Raw genomic sequence first — 16978 nt, forward strand, 5'->3', positions numbered from 1 at the left:
CATTAGACTAACATTGTTCATGAGGCTGAGAGGAGAAGACAGTGGAAAATGTCAATTGTACAGTGTTACTCTGTGGACACAAACTGATCAACTGTTCATTTGACTGATTTCTATAGAAATCATCTTCCAAGGTGTTACCTAGTGAAGGAAACATGTTGTATTAAAGTTCTGTTCCAGAGTCAAATATCCATCATTTGGAAAATATCACACAATGACAAAAACATACGTACCTACAAGAGCTGAAAACAGTGAAATGACAGCCAGTGTTTCCATGGTTACACAAGTGAAATGTGCTGTAAGTGAATGTTGAGTTTGAATAAGTGTTGAGTGGTTTTGTGAGTTGTGTTTGGTCTGATGTTCACAGCTGGAATCAAACAGCTCTCTGCCATGCAGCCACCTCTGCAGTCAGTAGGAGGAGACTCATATGTCAAATGACATTCATTTGTAAAACTCTTCATCACAACTGTGTCTCATGAGGGAAAAGAATCTAGACTGTTTGATAAGAAACCACTGAAGTTTAACAGTGTGTGACTCCCTCTAGTGGATGTTGTGGAGTATTCTGTTGTCTTTGCTCCAAAGGTTTTTGTACAGAGTTTTGGTGTTTCCTGTCACTGTGGGCTGCAGAGCACAGTAGTACACAGCAGAGTCAGACACTGCAGCAGAGGAGATCTGCAGTTTGACTCCACGCTTGTCTTCAAACAGATCAGTAAAGAATCTTGTTTCTGACTTCAGAGAATCTGCTGGTCTCGTTTGATTTAGCCCTGAGATGTACATGAGGAACTCTGGTGGTTTTCCTGGATATTGTCGATACCAGAAGAAATTATCATTGCCATCAGCTTTTTTGGAGTAGTTGTAGGACAGAGTAACAGTGCTGCCTTCTAAACTGTTCTCTTCATTGTTGACTGGAGTGAGTTCTTGACAGCTGACACCTAAAGGAAGAGATAACTCTGTTATAACATGTTGTTAAAGACTCATAACATGAATACATACAACTTCATGCTCAGTTTTCAATCAAACATCAATAGAAGTAAATATTAAGTGTATCACCTACCTGTTAGTGTGATCAGAAACAAAGTTGAAAACAGACTTAATTGCATTGACACCATCTTGAAGATAAGAAGAAACTGTCTGTGTTGTTTAGTATGAAACACCACAGTGAAAGTTTGTGTCTTTCTGTACTTCAGTGACAGTTTTGCTCCTCCCTTAATCTCCTCCTCCCTGCTCTCACAGCTCAGAGAGTGGCTGCACCAGAGATGGGCTCCTGAATACATCTCAAACTTGGACCTACAAAGTGGGACATTTTGCAAAATAACCTTCAAATAATCTTCAGAAGATACTCTACAGAAGAGGTAACAAAATTAATTAACAGTAGAGGAAATGTCATCTTTAGATATATTTTTAAATCAAAACAGCTAGCTAGCTGTCAACTGCTACCTGCTACTGTTACCTACATTCCAAAGGAGAAACTGCACTGAGGAAGCTAACAGAAGAGTTATTTTGTGAAGAAGAGAAAGAGACAAGAAGAGAAATTAAGAGGTCCTTGTTGGTGGTATTCTCTCTCTCCATGAACTGGTGTGATGGTGGCACAACCAACGTTTGCAGCGGCCTCTCGTAGTTCCGACTTGCAGTATCGTTGTCCATGTCTACGTCTACATCTGTGTCATCCTGTGGAGTGTAGAGGAAATATGTCTATAATATGTCTATATCAGTTTTTTTGGACATTTGTAACAAAGACTTTTACTTCGAGAAATACTGGCTGGGAGCTAAATCAGCTGATGGCGTTTGGTCTGTTGCACCCAGTGGACCCAAAGCAAGTGCAGATGAATGCAAGCTAGGCTAACTGTTAACCTATACATACCGGTCATGCAACAATAATCATGTTGCCAAATGTTCTCTGGACAGCATAATGGATTATATAAATCCCCCATCAGTGCTGGTCAGTCATTGACATGCAAGAGCTGTCTACATCCAATTGAGACATGTACTTTTCTCTCTAAATGTTCTTTAATACACTGTGCTGCTAACTGCTCGTTCATTTTTTGTTTTTTCTCTTGGGATTTATGTGTTTTCATCATTTTTTTAAATAGAATTTTTGCATACACAGTATATCTTTATCCTCTCTGTTGTTGTTACATTGCTGTGAGCTGGGAGGAACAGCATTTTGTTTTTTGTGTATGCAAATACACAAGAAAATGTCAATAAACTAAATCTTGAATCTTGAAGTAAAGATTTAGTTATGTAGTTAAATAATGCCTCAAAACCTCTGTTGTATCACCACTGAATAAGAAAGTTAAAGAAGTTTTTAAACATCCAGCTTCTCATAGAGTCCAGGCAATCCTTTAAATCAGGCAGTTTGCTGAAATTGTCACATCTGAGGGAAATGTACAGCTGTTTGTCGTCTACATAAAAGTGAAAAGATATGTTAAAACAGTAGTATATGAATAGAAAATAAGATAGGGCCAATAACAGATTCTTGAGGCACTCCATAACTCAAGACAGCAGCATCAGACATATCATTAGCAACCATCACAAATAATTGTTTATTTGATAAATATGATATAAACCAGCTTAAATCAGAAACAGATGGGCCAACCCACCGTTGTAGCCTGTCACTGAGGACTCCATGATCCACTGTATCGAAATCTGAGCTAAGATCCAACAACTCAAAATATTTTTTGAAATAAAAGGTCATTTTGAGCTAGACCTGAAATGATTGCATACAGTTGGATCCAGATCAGGTTTGTTAAGCAGACACTGCACACTAGTTAACTTTAAACAGTTAAGAAGCATTAATCATGGCCAATAACCAAAGACCTACAGTGGCTACAACCTGTTTGAGAAATGTACTGTAACTTGTACTGAAATTCTTCAAGAAATTCATAATGTAGTACCATGTTAATAGATAGTGATATGTAGCACAAGAAGCTAGCGAAGCTCTGTTAACAGAATAGCGTTCCCGCACATGCTCAGTAGTCAGTGACCATATCTCATTCACACTCGTAGTTCAAACAGTGGAGGCAGCAGACACCCTTGTTGAATGTCTAATGGAAACAGCTCATGATAAAAACTGACAGTATGAAACAAACATTCTCATATTTTCATTACGTTCACTTTTTAACCCGACGAGTAACTTCAGGTTTTTGTTCAACACACAGTTTTATGTCAGTTTATGTTTGATGGTGTCTTGTGTTTGAAGCATCATCCAGCTGGTTTGTCATTGATGTGGATTTGCTGCTCATGTGAATCCTCCCACAGTGTTTCATTAGCAGCTGTAACCACAGTGACTCTGATAAAACAGGAATTAGCAGAATCCATCTGATATGAAGCTGTGGTTTGAATACCACTTCCCTCCTCTTTGAAGAGTAGTCAGATATCTGTGTTCAGGTTTTTGTACAGCCTCTTCTACACTTTCTATCACTGTGTGTCTAGAGCACAGTAGTAGAGAGCAGAGTCTGCCAGGGTTAGATTCGGTATGGTCAGCTCAGTTGATGTATCTGATGTTTTGGATGTATATCGTTTATCAGGAATATATTCATCACTGCTCCATGATTTTGCTCCTTTCATGAGTATAAACTGAGGTGCCTGAAGGTCAGAATCATGTCTGTACCAGTAAAGGTAAACACCTGCATAACTCGTCTGATAGGTACATGTGAGTGTGACAGATTCTCCTTCTCTTCTACTGACTTCATCTGGTACAGGAGAGATTGTGTCTCCAGCTATTAGTCCTGGAAAAAGTAGAGAAAATGAAACCATTAGACTAACATTGTTCATGAGGCTGAGAGGAGAAGACAGTGGAAAATGTCAACTGTACAGTGTTACTCTGTGGACACAAACTGATCAACTGTTCATTTGACTGATTTCTATAGAAATCATCTTCCAAGGTGTTACCTAGTGAAGGAAACATGTTGTTTTAAAGTTCTGTTCCAGAGTCAAATATGCATCATTTGGAAAATATCACACAATGACAAAAACATACGTACCTACAAGAGCTGAAAACAGTAAAATGACAGCCAGTGTTTCCATTGTTTCACAAGTGAAATGCTGTAAGTGAATGTTGGGTTTGAATAAGTGTTGAGTGGTTTTGTGAGTTGTGTTTGGTCTGATGTTCACAGCTGGAATCAAACAGCTCTCTGCCATGCAGCCACCTCTGCAGTCAGTAGGAGGAGACTCATATGTCAAATGACATTCATTTGTAAAACTCTTCATCACAACTGTGTCTCATGAGGGAAAAGAATCTAGACTGTTTGATAAGAAACCACTGAAGTTTAACAGTGTGTGACTCCCTCTAGTGGATGTTGTGGAGTATTCTGTTGTCTTTGCTCCAAAGGTTTTTGTACAGAGTTTTGGTGTTTCCTGTCACTGTGGGCTGCAGAGCACAGTAGTACACAGCAGAGTCAGACACTGCAGCAGAGGAGATCTGCAGTTTGACTCCACGCTTGTCTTCAAACAGATCAGTAAAGAATCTTGTTTCTGACTTCAGAGAGTCTGCTGTTTTTGTGATGTTACTGCCTGTGATGTACATGAGGAATTCTGGTGGTTTTCCTGGATATTGTCGATACCAGAAGAAATAATCACCAGGTGAAAGTTTTGGGTATTTATAGGACAGAGTAACAGTGCTGCCTTCTAAACTGTTCTCTTCATTGTTGACTGGAGTGAGTTCTTCACAGCTGACACCTAAAGGAAGAGATAACTCTGTTATAACATGTTGTTAAAGTCATGATCAAGGAATCACATTCAGACAAAAGTGGAACTGAATTTTTTTCATGCAGAAACTTTCATACCTGTCAGAATGACTAGAAACAGTAAAGAAAATACATAATAGTCCAATGCCAGCATGTTGAATGAAGGTAATGTTTGTGGTTTGTGTATTGAACTCTGCTGAATATGGAAGTTCGTCTCTCTTCTATAGTTCAGTAACAGCTTAGCTCCTCCCTGAATCTCTTAGATCTGTGTTTTCACTTCTCTCAGTTACAGAAAGGAAGCCACAATGATTTAAAGGATGACTCACATTTTCAGGATTTGCAAACTCAAGAAGGATCTAATCTATGTTCCTAAAGTTGATACAACATTTATTTGTCACATTATAACATAAATCAGCTGAAAAGCTTGAAGGAAAACTCAGCATCACATCAAGACCATGAGCAGCATGCTTAACATGGACATGGACACCTTAGCAGGTTTGAGTTAAACCGGTCTAAAGAATTTTATGGGAAGTTAAAGGATCTCTTTTCTAGAATCACTCAAATGCTGTTGTTTCACACTTTGCTGTAAGTAACTAAATATATCAGATTCTATAGTTACCAATTCAAAGGCAACACATGAACTGAAAGTGAGAGGACCTAGGATTGAACCCTGTGGTACACCAGAAATATTGTGACCCAAGAAATCAATTCTATTCTATTATAAAATGAAGAATAAATAGATTTAATACCAGAGTCTGAAGTCACACAGTTTATGGAGATGATGGATTCAAGTTGTTTTATTTCTCAGTAGTAGAGTTTAAATTCAGAAGGATCAGCAAAACCTAAAAACTGTTGTTTCAAATAACTGAATATTTCATTTAGCATTTTATATTCAAGAATATATTCAGGAATTCTGCTGATGTTCTGATCCAGAACAGCTCATGAGAGGATTGAAAACCTGTTTTGTTTTAAACATCACAGTGACAGTTTGTGTCTTTTCTGTCCTTCAGTCATAGTTTTGTTCCTCAATAAATCCCTTCCTACCTCACCTCACAGCTCAACTAAAGGGAACATATTGGACTTGGAGTCATGTTTAACAGACAGCATCTCTGAGCTGATAAATATTATCTACGGATCATTTTGTACTGTAATACTTGGTGATTGTAACTGATATAATGCACCATACTGCCAATTCATGCTTTTTCCTTGTGTTAATAAATTTATTCAGACTCTATACCTGTATTATAATTTGTCTGTTGTTTTAATCATCACTACAAGAAATCCAGACTGTTGATAAGAAACCACTGAAGTTTAACAGTGTGTGACTCCCTCTAGTGGATGTTGTGGAGTATTCTGTTGTCTTTGCTCCAAAGGTTTTTGTACAGAGTTTTGGTGTTTCCTGTCACTGTGGGCCGCAGAGCACAGTAGTACACAGCAGAGTCAGACAGCTGCAGCTTCTGGATCTTCAGAGGAACTGATCTTAAGTTGGAATCCAGTGTGGATGAAAATCTTTCCTTAAACTCATCCGGTGTGTTCCCTTCATCCAGTTTAACTCGGCTCAGGATGAATTTGGGGCTGTTGTTTCCATCCTGTTTGTACCAGAAGAGGTAATAATTTGTAACACTGCTGTTATATTGACAGTCAAGTGTTACTGCCTCTCCTTCAGCAGCAGTCACATCTCCTTTTGGTTGCAGCACGTTGTCTTTTTGTGCTCTGCATTCTGTAAAACAGCAACAAACAGTATCAGTGAGCTGTTAAAGAATCATGTCAATGTTGGATTGATATGACAGAAACAGAGCTGTGTTCATACCAAGGCACATAGCAGCCAGCAACACTGAGATGAACAGAGACGTCATATCTGCAGTGTTGAGTAACTCTGAGCTACAGCGAGTATAAAGAAGACTCTGATCTCTGTTTAGTCTTCATCAACACTAAGTTGGTGGATTTAAAGGAGGAGTCTGATCACAGTGTCAGAGCTCATTCACAGCCCTGTGTTATTCCTCCTACTGACAACTTTACACTAAACACATGTTTGTGCCTCTCTCCTTTCCTAGCATAGCTTGTCTTGTATGTAGTCATCACTGGAGATTGAATGTTTCCTGTTTTACATCTGGTGCAGACTCACTTTGATCCCCAACATATAATGATTGATTTATTTATTGACTGGGACAGTGTGCAGTTTTAAACATTGAAGATGCACCAGAGTTAGCTTGAAGCTAATTTGCATCCCTCGTCCCGACAAAAAACATACAACAGCACAACAACAAACAGTACAAAGCAAAAAAACCCAAAACAAAACACACAGAATACACCATACCAAATAGAAAATACAAAGCCACACACAGCACATCACATACACCCACAATGTCAATTAGAAATTAATAATGTAAACTTGTCAAATTAAAAGCAAGACTACCTGCGCTAATGAGAAGACCATAGATGGAGTTTAGACTCAATGGTCACACAGCTGATTGGTCTTTAGTAGATTTTTTAATTTGGCCTTGAATGTATTGATTGAACTACAGTTCTTCATATCATCAGGTAGGACGTTCCACTGAGTTGTGGCTTTCACAGAGAAAGCTGATTGTCCAAATGCAGTGTGATTAAATGGTACAATCTTGTATAGAGGATATTCTGGAGGATCTAATAGAACTTACTGAGCGAGTGAACACAAAGTCACATAGTGGAGGAGGCCAAACCATTTAACATTTATAAACTAGGCACAAATTCGAGAATAATTTAAACGTCTCAAAGCTCAGTAAATTGTATTTCTCCAGAACCCTACAGTGATGGAAATGCATTGGCTTTTTGTCCGGAGTTTTTAGAGTTTGTTTGTATAAGGACTCAAGAGGTTTTATGGCTGTTTCTCCAGCCTGCCCCCAACATGTGATCAATAAGACATCTGGGAAAGAATCATAGCTGCATAAATATCTGCAGCGTCCAAAGAGAGACAGTTTCTAATCTGTCTAAAATTTGCTAAGTTGAACTTTATGGTTTAAACCGTTTTTTTAACATGTTTCTCAAAGTTCAAATTTGGATCCAGTGTCACACCAAGATATTTAAAATCAGTAACTATGTCAATTTTTTCACCTTTGATGAGAATATTAGCGTTAGGAGGTTGTACCATAGTCTTAGAGAAAAACATACCCTTCGTCTTGTTTACATTTAGACTCAGACATGATTGATCAAGCCAATGTGTGATCCTTTCCAATGCAGTTGTTAGCTTAGCAGCAGCTAACTCAGCTGTTTTTGCATGTGTGTATACAACGCTGTCATCTGCATACATTTGTAGCTCTGCATCATGACACTGTTGAGGGGGATCATTAATATATAGACTAAATAATAGGGGATCTAACACTGACCCTTGTGGAACACCCATTGTGCACTTCATGTTACTGGACAGTGTGTCACCAACTTTAACACATTGTCTCCTATTAGATAAATATGAAGACATCCATGCCAGTGCTCTAGATGAGAAGTTAAATTTAGAGAGTTTTGATATTAAAACATCATGATTGACTGTGTCGAATGCTTTATGCAGATCTAAAAATACAGCAACAACTACTCCTCCTTTGTCAAGTCTTGATTTTATTTGCTCTATTAAGTGCAAGGTAGCAGTTTCAGTGGAATGATTTGCTCTCAAGCCAAAATGCATACAATGTAGACCAAAATTGTTTGTATTAAGAAATGTTGTCAGTTGTTTAATGACAACTTTCTCAGCAGCCTTTGAGAGTACTGGCAGTATACTTATTGGTCTGTAGTTACTGGCTTCAAGGCAGTCTCCAGATTTAAAAACAGGCGTGACAACGGCACGTTTCCAGTCATCAGGAAAGGAGCTGTGTTTAAAAGACAAGTTAATTAAATGAGCAATAGGGGGAGTTAAAATACCTTTGTGTGATTTGACAAACGTGGTGTCAAATTGGAAAGCATCTCTATATTTAAAGCTTTATAAGGAGCTGATGATTTTGTTTACCTGTAACTCATTAGTTTCTACCAGCTCGAAAACCTGACCTGTAGCATCTATAGGTACAATATCCAGTTTCCTTGAAGATGATCTTCAATTAACTTTCCCTGTACTTTGAGTTTAAAATTTTGTGTCCCTCCTTGTGAGATCATTGATGTTTTTCCAGATCAATTTACTGTTGCCTTTTGCCTCATTCAAAATATTGAGATAAAAATGAGATTTAGCTTCTCTTAGCTCTTGGATAACTTTGTTCCTTAAACCTTTATAAATCAGCATGTCGGTGTCTCTTCTAGTTTTAATTGCCGTCCTTAGTGCAGCATCTCTAGATTTCATTAGTTTCCACATATTTTCATTAAACCAGGGTAAATTGTTTTTATTTTTAGATTTTATCTGTATCCTCACATTAAATATTTCCCTCACAGAGTTGATTCTGTGAGTAAAAGTATCACAGCCTGTCTAATGGAAACAACTCATGATAAAAACTGACAGTATGAAACAAACATTCTCATATTTTCATTACATTCACTTTTTAACCCGACGAGTAACTTCAGGTTTTTGTTCAACACACAGTTTTATGTCACTTTATGTTTGATGGTGTCTTGTGTTTGAAGCATCATCCAGCTGGTTTGTCATTGATGTGGATTTGCTGCTCATGTGAATCCTCCCACAGTGTTTCATTAGCAGCTGTAACCACAGTGACTCTGATAAAACAGGAATTAGCAGAATCCATCTGATATGAAGCTGTGGTTTGAATACCACTTCCCTCCTCTTTGAAGAGTAGTCAGATATCTGTGTTCAGGTTTTTGTACAGCCTCTTCTACACTTTCTATCACTGTGTGTCTAGAGCACAGTAGTAGAGAGCTGTGTCTGCCAGGGTTAGACTCTGTATGGTCAGCTCAGTTGTTGTAGCTGATGTTTGGGATCCATATCCTTTAAACTGAGGTGACTGAAGGTCAGAATGATGTTTGTACCAGTAAAGCCAAACACTCCCTGCACTTGTCTTATAGGTACATGTGAGTGTGACAGATTCTCCTTCTCTTCCACTGACTTCATCTTTTACAGGAGAGATTGTGTCTCCAGCTATTAGTCCTGGAAAAAGTAGAGAAAATGAAGCCATTAGACTAACATTGTTCATGAGGCTGAGAGGAGAAGACAGTGGAAAATGTCAACTGTACAGTGTTACTCTGTGGACACAAACTGATCAACTGTTCATTTGACTGATTTCTATAGAAATCATCTTCCAAGGTGTTACCTAGTGAAGGAAACATGTTGTATTAAAGTTCTGTTCCAGAGTCAAATATCCATCATTTGGAAAATATCACACAATGACAAAAACATACGTACCTACAAGAGCTGAAAACAGTAAAATGACAGCCAGTGTTTCCATGGTTACACAAGTGAAATGCTGTAAGTGAATGTTGAGTTTGAATAAGTGTTGAGTGGTTTTGTGAGTTGTGTTTGGTCTGATGTTCACAGCTGGAATCAAACAGCTCTCTGCCATGCAGCCACCTCTGCGGTCAGTAGGAGGAGACTCATATGTCAAATGACATTCATTTGTAAAACTCTTCATCACAACTGTGTCTCATGAGGGAAAAGAATCTAGACTGTTTGATAAGAAACCACTGAAGTTTAACAGTGTGTGACTCCCTCTAGTGGATGTTGTGGAGTATTCTGTTGTCTTTGCTCCAAAGGTTTTTGTACAGAGTTTTGGTGTTTCCTGTCACTGTGGGCCGCAGAGCACAGTAGTACACAGCAGAGTCAGACACTGCAGCAGAGGAGATCTGCAGATCAACACGTTTCTCTGTTTTGTTAATGTGAGCTGAGAAAACAGAAACAGTTGGATAAATCGATCCGTCCTCTGTGATGTAGAGCAGGAACTCTGGTCTGGATCTCTGGTATTGTTGGTACCACTGGATATTGTAGATCAAACCCTCATATTTACAGGTCAGGTTGATGTTTCCTCCCTCTGCAACACGTTCTTCAGTATTTTATGGATTTATGCTGTTCATGGAACTCATGGCTGCAAAATGAGTCATTCATGTCAGTTAGTCTGCAAGAGATTTTAAAAGAGACTCAACAGAGGTTCTTGACTTTTACTGTCATCTTTCATCATTTTAAAATGCATTAAAAACCCAACATGTTCTTTCTGTTTGTGAATTTACTTCCACAAAATCATCCAGCTATGAAAAACAGATATCTGGTTAATACATCAGGTAAAATGAGACTTTCATCTCTGTTCTAACACTCACCTATAAAGTGAGATAAAAGTATAAAGAGGTAAAGCAACATGTCTTTGGAGTTGTTGAAACCAAACAGACAGCAGATGATCAATGTTCTTCCACTGCAGTAGAATGAAGAAACTAAACAGCCTCTCTGCTGCACAGCCCTTCTCCTCAGCATCAAGCTGATTGGGATTTTACTTCCTCAAACATTTCTGCTCTGCAGACAGAAATAATCTCATTGGTTGAGTTAAACCTCAGTGGGCGGGGCCAGGAAATCACCTCTGTAGGTTGTTGAACCATCAATGACATCATGAACTTCATCACAGTTTAACACGGCTTTCAGTTCTGTTAAGTTTGAGTTGAACACTGAGATCCATCAGCCTCCTGACAAACTCATCATATTTACTTGGAGCTCCTGACAGTTATCTCAGGCCAAACACTAGCTCCAACTATTTAAAATGTCAGAAAATGTGTGCATGAAAAAGAACAGCTTGCCTGAACTACAACTTGTTACTGATTATGTTTGTTATATTTCTGTGTCATGGAAGCAGCAGGAGACGTTCTGTTGTTCAGGAGGACTGTGTGGAAAAAGCAGTGCTGGACTAGCACAAAGGGGAGATTCTGTTAAAACAGTTTCCCACCGTGAAACTAGAGGCCTCAGTGTTATACGACACAGCAAACACTCCCTCAGTGTTTGGAATAGATCTGCAGCCATCAATCAACCAGTCAATCAACAGGAAATTAATCAGCATGTATTTTGATAATCATTTTTCAGCAGAAATGTCAAATATTTGATGGTTGCAGCTTTTTAAATGTGAGGATTTGAAGCTTTTCATCGTCATATTTGATCATACACTGAATTTCTTTGGTTGTCAGACTGCTAATCAGACTAAACAGGACTTGCAATGACGTCAACATAGTCTTAAAGATGTAGGGTCCCAAACTCCTCACTGACCAGATCATCTAAACCACCACCTGCAAACAGAAAGGATCAGATAATGAACCCCCATCTCCTGCATGGTCACCAAACCAGACCACTGACCCAAACCACCTTTGATCCTTCAAGCTACAAGAGCCAGCAAGATGGAGAGACCAATTCACACCCCAGTGTGAACTGATGGTACCATCTGGATAAAAGACCCCCACCATTGGTTATCATAACTCACCTCTAACAGCCAGTCACACACAGAGACGAGCTGGCACCAACTTTAATCCCACTGTGGATTTTGATTTTCAGGACTTGAATGACCAACCCAAGAACTGATCACTGGGCAAACCAGCATAAGGCACAAGACATGCTGCACAATATGTCATGCTCCAGTGACATACAGACACTCACAGACATTTACCAGAACACACACACACACACACACACACACACACACAGACACACACACGCTAAAGCTACTATCAAAAATGCAAAATTAAGAATCATGCAATTGCTAAATTGTAAATACTTTGATTAATGGAGTAACCGTATTCAGGAGTTGAACCTGCCTGTCCATGAACAGGAGGGGACTGACTGTGCCCCCCCAGAACTCTACAACCCCTGGGACTGACCAGGATGCACCTTCTGGGCGGGCAGACCAAAACTTTAAAACAGTGTCTTATCTGAGACTCTAGGCTGTTTTGTTGAGGCTGCTGCTTTTTGCTGGTTGATGGCTGAATTTTCCAGGCTGGTTGTCCAGGCTGGCTGCTGGTTTCTTCTTACTTTTGATTTTGTATTCTTGCTTTCTGTCATGCCAGTGTGAAGCTTGAAGTTTGCTAGTCTGAAGATGTGACTCAGAACAAGAGGAGGTGAAACCTCAGAATCTAGAGTCATGAGTTGAGGGTCAAGCCTAGGAGAGCATGAGAGCATAAACCAGGAAATTTCAAGTTCAGACCGGCCGATTTACTCATCATTACAAGATCCAGACTCCAGCTCCTCACCCCAGCACATCAGACTCGATTCTCCGTAAGAAGCCACCCCAGAGAGCAAGCAAGTATTCATACAAAACCTTCATCAACTTGCTTAAACCCTGCTGCTTTCATGATTTGTCATTTCAATTGGCAATTCAGAACTCAGTTGTGGTACCATTGATTTGACTCACTGCTTCTCAGGTAACAGTCATCTCATCTGTTTATCAGGTCTCTCATACCAACTACACAATAGATAACTCTGCATCATGCATTTCAATCATTCACTAGCCATAGCCTTGTGTACCAGTTTCTCTTTCCCTCTTGTGTCTTGTCTGTAAAATGTTGTAGTGTTTAGTACTATTATTAGTAATAAATGTGAATGTAACTAAAGTGAACTTGTTTGTATTGTCTTGTGCTTGCATCTCAGTCACTTAACCTTAAAAGACCTTATACTCTTGCAAAATCATAATTAAGATTAATAACAATCATAATTTCTTGTGTGGCCAACAAGGAGGACTATTTCCCTGTTATTATACCTACTCTAATATGAGTGTAGCCCGTCTACCCTCTATATTATGTAGATGGGGCCCTGAGTTCTTTATCCTAATTTCCTTTGTTATATTATCTCTGATTAACTTAATGTTTTTTGCTTGGGTCACTTTGGAAATCCTATACCTCTTGAATATACCTTATTGTAAGACCACAGTGTAACAAACAATTGAGTGTACTAACCCTTTAACACAGTACAATACCACACTCTAATATAAGTTGGTATAGAGTATGAAGGCTATATAGCTTTTAACCTCTGAAATAGTAAACACACTCAGAAACCATTTAAAATTAGAAGTAATAATTTCCTCCTTTAATTTTAAAGCTAAATTAAATGAAAATAATATTAAATTAAATACCAGGAGTGTTCACTGCTTTTGTTTCTAATACAGTAGAATCCAGTGGCGGGCAAGGCCTGGAGCATTATTTCTTTGTAAAATCATCACCTGAAATCCTTGTGACCTTAACCTTTAACCAAATTCTGTGTGCGTGGATGAAATATATCTGTTTTCAGTAGTTATAGTAACATACAGTATAACAGCAGTTATATTTTTAATAATATGGACACAACTGATTTGATGTATAGATCTGCATAGTTTTAACATATAAAGCACATCAATATTACTGCAAGAAATAAAAAAAGATAATGTGAAGACTGCTGACAGAGAGAGCCACTTTGCGTGCTATCTTCTTCTCTCAGTCTGTCGCTGAAGTGGAACTTACTTATGACTTGGTTTAAATCTCAGATCAGAGACATTTTATATCACATGATGCTGATGATACCCTGATTTCTCTATCTAATGTTGAAAATGAAAAAAACATGTCCCTCTTCAAGAAGATCCATGTTTTTAACCAGATATTTAGTGGTGACAGATACCCTAGATTGGTGGATTACCTTTGCATCAATAGAGATGATACTGCTACATGAAGAACATATTCCATGGTACACAATGGAATTAAAAGGTGATCTGGGAAAAAGACTGACTTGTTTCTATCGTGGATGTGTATATTAACTGAGTTAATGCTCCTAATGGATTCTATATATGGAATAGAAAAAAGGTCAAACAACATGTTACTCTTATTGTAAAATACACCTTGACAGTTGCATTTTTGATGAAACTTTATTGTTTTAAAACTTTGAAACATTCAACATTACAGCAAACCAGAACACTTAAATGTTGAAACATGCAACGAGAGAAAGAATCAGACAAAGTGCAGACTGAAAGCAGTAGCAGAGTAAAACCAGTAGCAGAGTCCCAATGAGTCAGGTCAGGACTGGGAACACTGGTCTCTCCTCAGTGTCTCTGAGACTGGAGTCTGGGAGCCCTGGGTGGCCTCACAGGTCACAGAGCCCACCTTCCTCCACTGGTCTGCAGGGAGCCTCAGGGTGCTGCTCCAGCTATAGCGGCCGTCCTTCTGCAGCACCCCAGGGCTCCTGCTCTCCTCCCCGCTGCTGCTGCTGCTGCTGCCGTCCACCTTCCAGGCCAGACTCCAGTCTGAGGGGTAGCCCTTGTTGGCCAGACATATGAGCGTGGCCTTCCCCTGCTGCAGCTCCTCGCTGGAGGGGGGCAGCACCGTCAGGGTGGGGGTGACTCGACCCACTGCAGGGAGAGAGATTGATCACATTTCTGCTCTACAGTGTTTCACTTCCCTCATTGAGCTCAGTAACCATGGCAACAGAGAGGCATCACTGCTGAACCATGACAACAGACAGGTTTCAGAACTAAATATAAAAAGTTGAAAGCGCTCTGTCTTACTCCGATGTATCATTTTCAACAACTGAACTAATTGTTTACATCTTCATCATTTCAGAAATCGCCTGTTAGCAAGAGTGTAAAACTTTAGTTTCACTATATTAAAATGATTTCACTGAAGCTTAACGTTTGCACAAGATACACATGTTTGCTGTCCTCATGTAAGCAGGTATCTCTACTGAATAACAAGGTTTCATTACTGGAAATATAAAAATGAGCATTTTAAACAACTTTAATTGTGTTTTTAATTCAAGTTTAATTCTAATAATCCAGAATATGATTCATCTCCTACAGTGGGATTATATTTACTGTCAATTCTGAAATTAATCTTTCATTAGTGTGAAAGTAAGACTGAGTAAAATCAATACAACATTTACAGAAACTGTAATTACTCATTAAGCAGGTTGGAAGATTTCTTCATGTAAAATGTATAAATTGGTTGTTTAAAACTTTACAGAATGTTTCTCAGACATTATTTAATTTAACCAATTAAATAATGAGAATTTACAAACTGTCAAAACCTTTTTGTATAAAAGTTTTTAGTCTCTTTGAATGGATTTAAGGAGAGAAGAAAAAGATGTCTTCATAACTTCAACAATGTTCAAATATAAATTGTTAAATACTGAACATGTTACATTTATTCATTAAAATATATATAATTAGATTGATCAAGTTCATGGAGAAAGAAAATGTACTTACAGTCAACATCCAGTCTGGTTCCTCCACCGAACGTGTACCACAGTGATACAAACTCATGGAGCCGTCGTACAAAAACCTCTCAGTGTGGAGAGACACGGCTCTCTGACTTTGACACAAACAAACTCAACACGATTAGTCTGTTTGTAACATTTATAAGATCATTTAAAAACAACAACAACTAAGTGCCACAAATGTAATAAATGTGTCATTTTATTTATACAGTATAGTAATTTTAAATGAAATTGAGTTTCATTCTTTGAGCGATAAATTTAAATATAACAAAATACATACTGAAGAAAAGCCCAAACCACATAAAAATAAGCACTGACACATCCTAATCAATATTCTGATAAGTTGATTGATCTACATTGTTGACATGAATTTTAATTCAACGTCATAATAGTTCATTACTAAAAGGAACATTTAAATACATATTTTGGTTAACATTTTAAAGTTAAAGTATTCTTCTTTTATCTTTTCTTCATTTCAAGCTGTTCACATTTGAGGGTTTTTTTTTTTCAATTCAATTCAATTTTATTTATATAGCGCCAAATCACAACAAAAGTCATCTCAGAGCACTTTCACATGGAGCAGGTCTAGACCGAACTCTTTAATTTACAGAGAGAGAGACCCAACAATTCCCCCCATGAGCAGCACTTGGTGACAGCGGTGAGGAAAAACTCCCCTTTAACAGGAAGAAACCTCAAGCAGAACTGGCTCTAGGTGGGCGCCATCTGCCCTGACCGGTTCTGTTGAGAGAGAACAGCAACAACAACAACAACAACAACAACAACAACAACAACAGATACATGATTAGCAGCAACAAACAGCAACCACAGGAGGAACAGCTGGTGAAGGACAAGAGAAGGACGTCAACACGTCAGCATGGTTTATGGGGTTTCCTGCAGATGAGAAAGCACAAAGAACTGCAGGTTAGAGGTCAAGTTAGTAACATGCATTAATGGTAAAAGAATACATACAGATGGAGAAGAGGAGAGAGGAGCTCAGTGCATCATGGGAAGTCCCCCGGCAGTCTAGGCCTATAGCAGCATAACTAAGGGCTGATCCAAGGCGAGCCTGGTCGGCTCTAACTACAAGCTTTATCAGAAAGGAAAGTTTTAAGCCTACTCTTAAACGTAGAGAGGATGGTGGTAGCAAATATTCAAACGAGAACTTTGAAGGCCGAAGTGGAGAAGGGTTCCATGTGAA

At 38.6% G+C, this 16978-nt stretch overlaps 2 gene segments (V, D, J or C); both read right to left on the minus strand.

The window, feature by feature from the left end:
- Window positions 1-606: 606 nt before the first annotated feature.
- On the minus strand, window positions 607-1189 carry LOC121909137 (the record flags this gene model as incomplete). The annotated part of the segment is given in 2 exon segments: window positions 607-929; window positions 1052-1189. Coding segments are annotated over 2 exon segments (378 nt in total), but the record flags the coding sequence as incomplete, so codon positions are not given.
- Window positions 1190-14394: 13205 nt separating this feature from the next.
- LOC121908848 lies at window positions 14395-16973 on the minus strand. The segment is given in 3 exon segments: window positions 14395-14917; window positions 15770-15845; window positions 16938-16973. Coding segments are annotated over 3 exon segments (444 nt in total).
- Between the last annotated feature and the right edge of the window lie 5 nt (window positions 16974-16978).

This window comes from Thunnus maccoyii, chromosome 12, assembly GCF_910596095.1.
Source record: "Thunnus maccoyii chromosome 12, fThuMac1.1, whole genome shotgun sequence".
NCBI lineage: Eukaryota > Metazoa > Chordata > Actinopteri > Scombriformes > Scombridae > Thunnus > Thunnus maccoyii.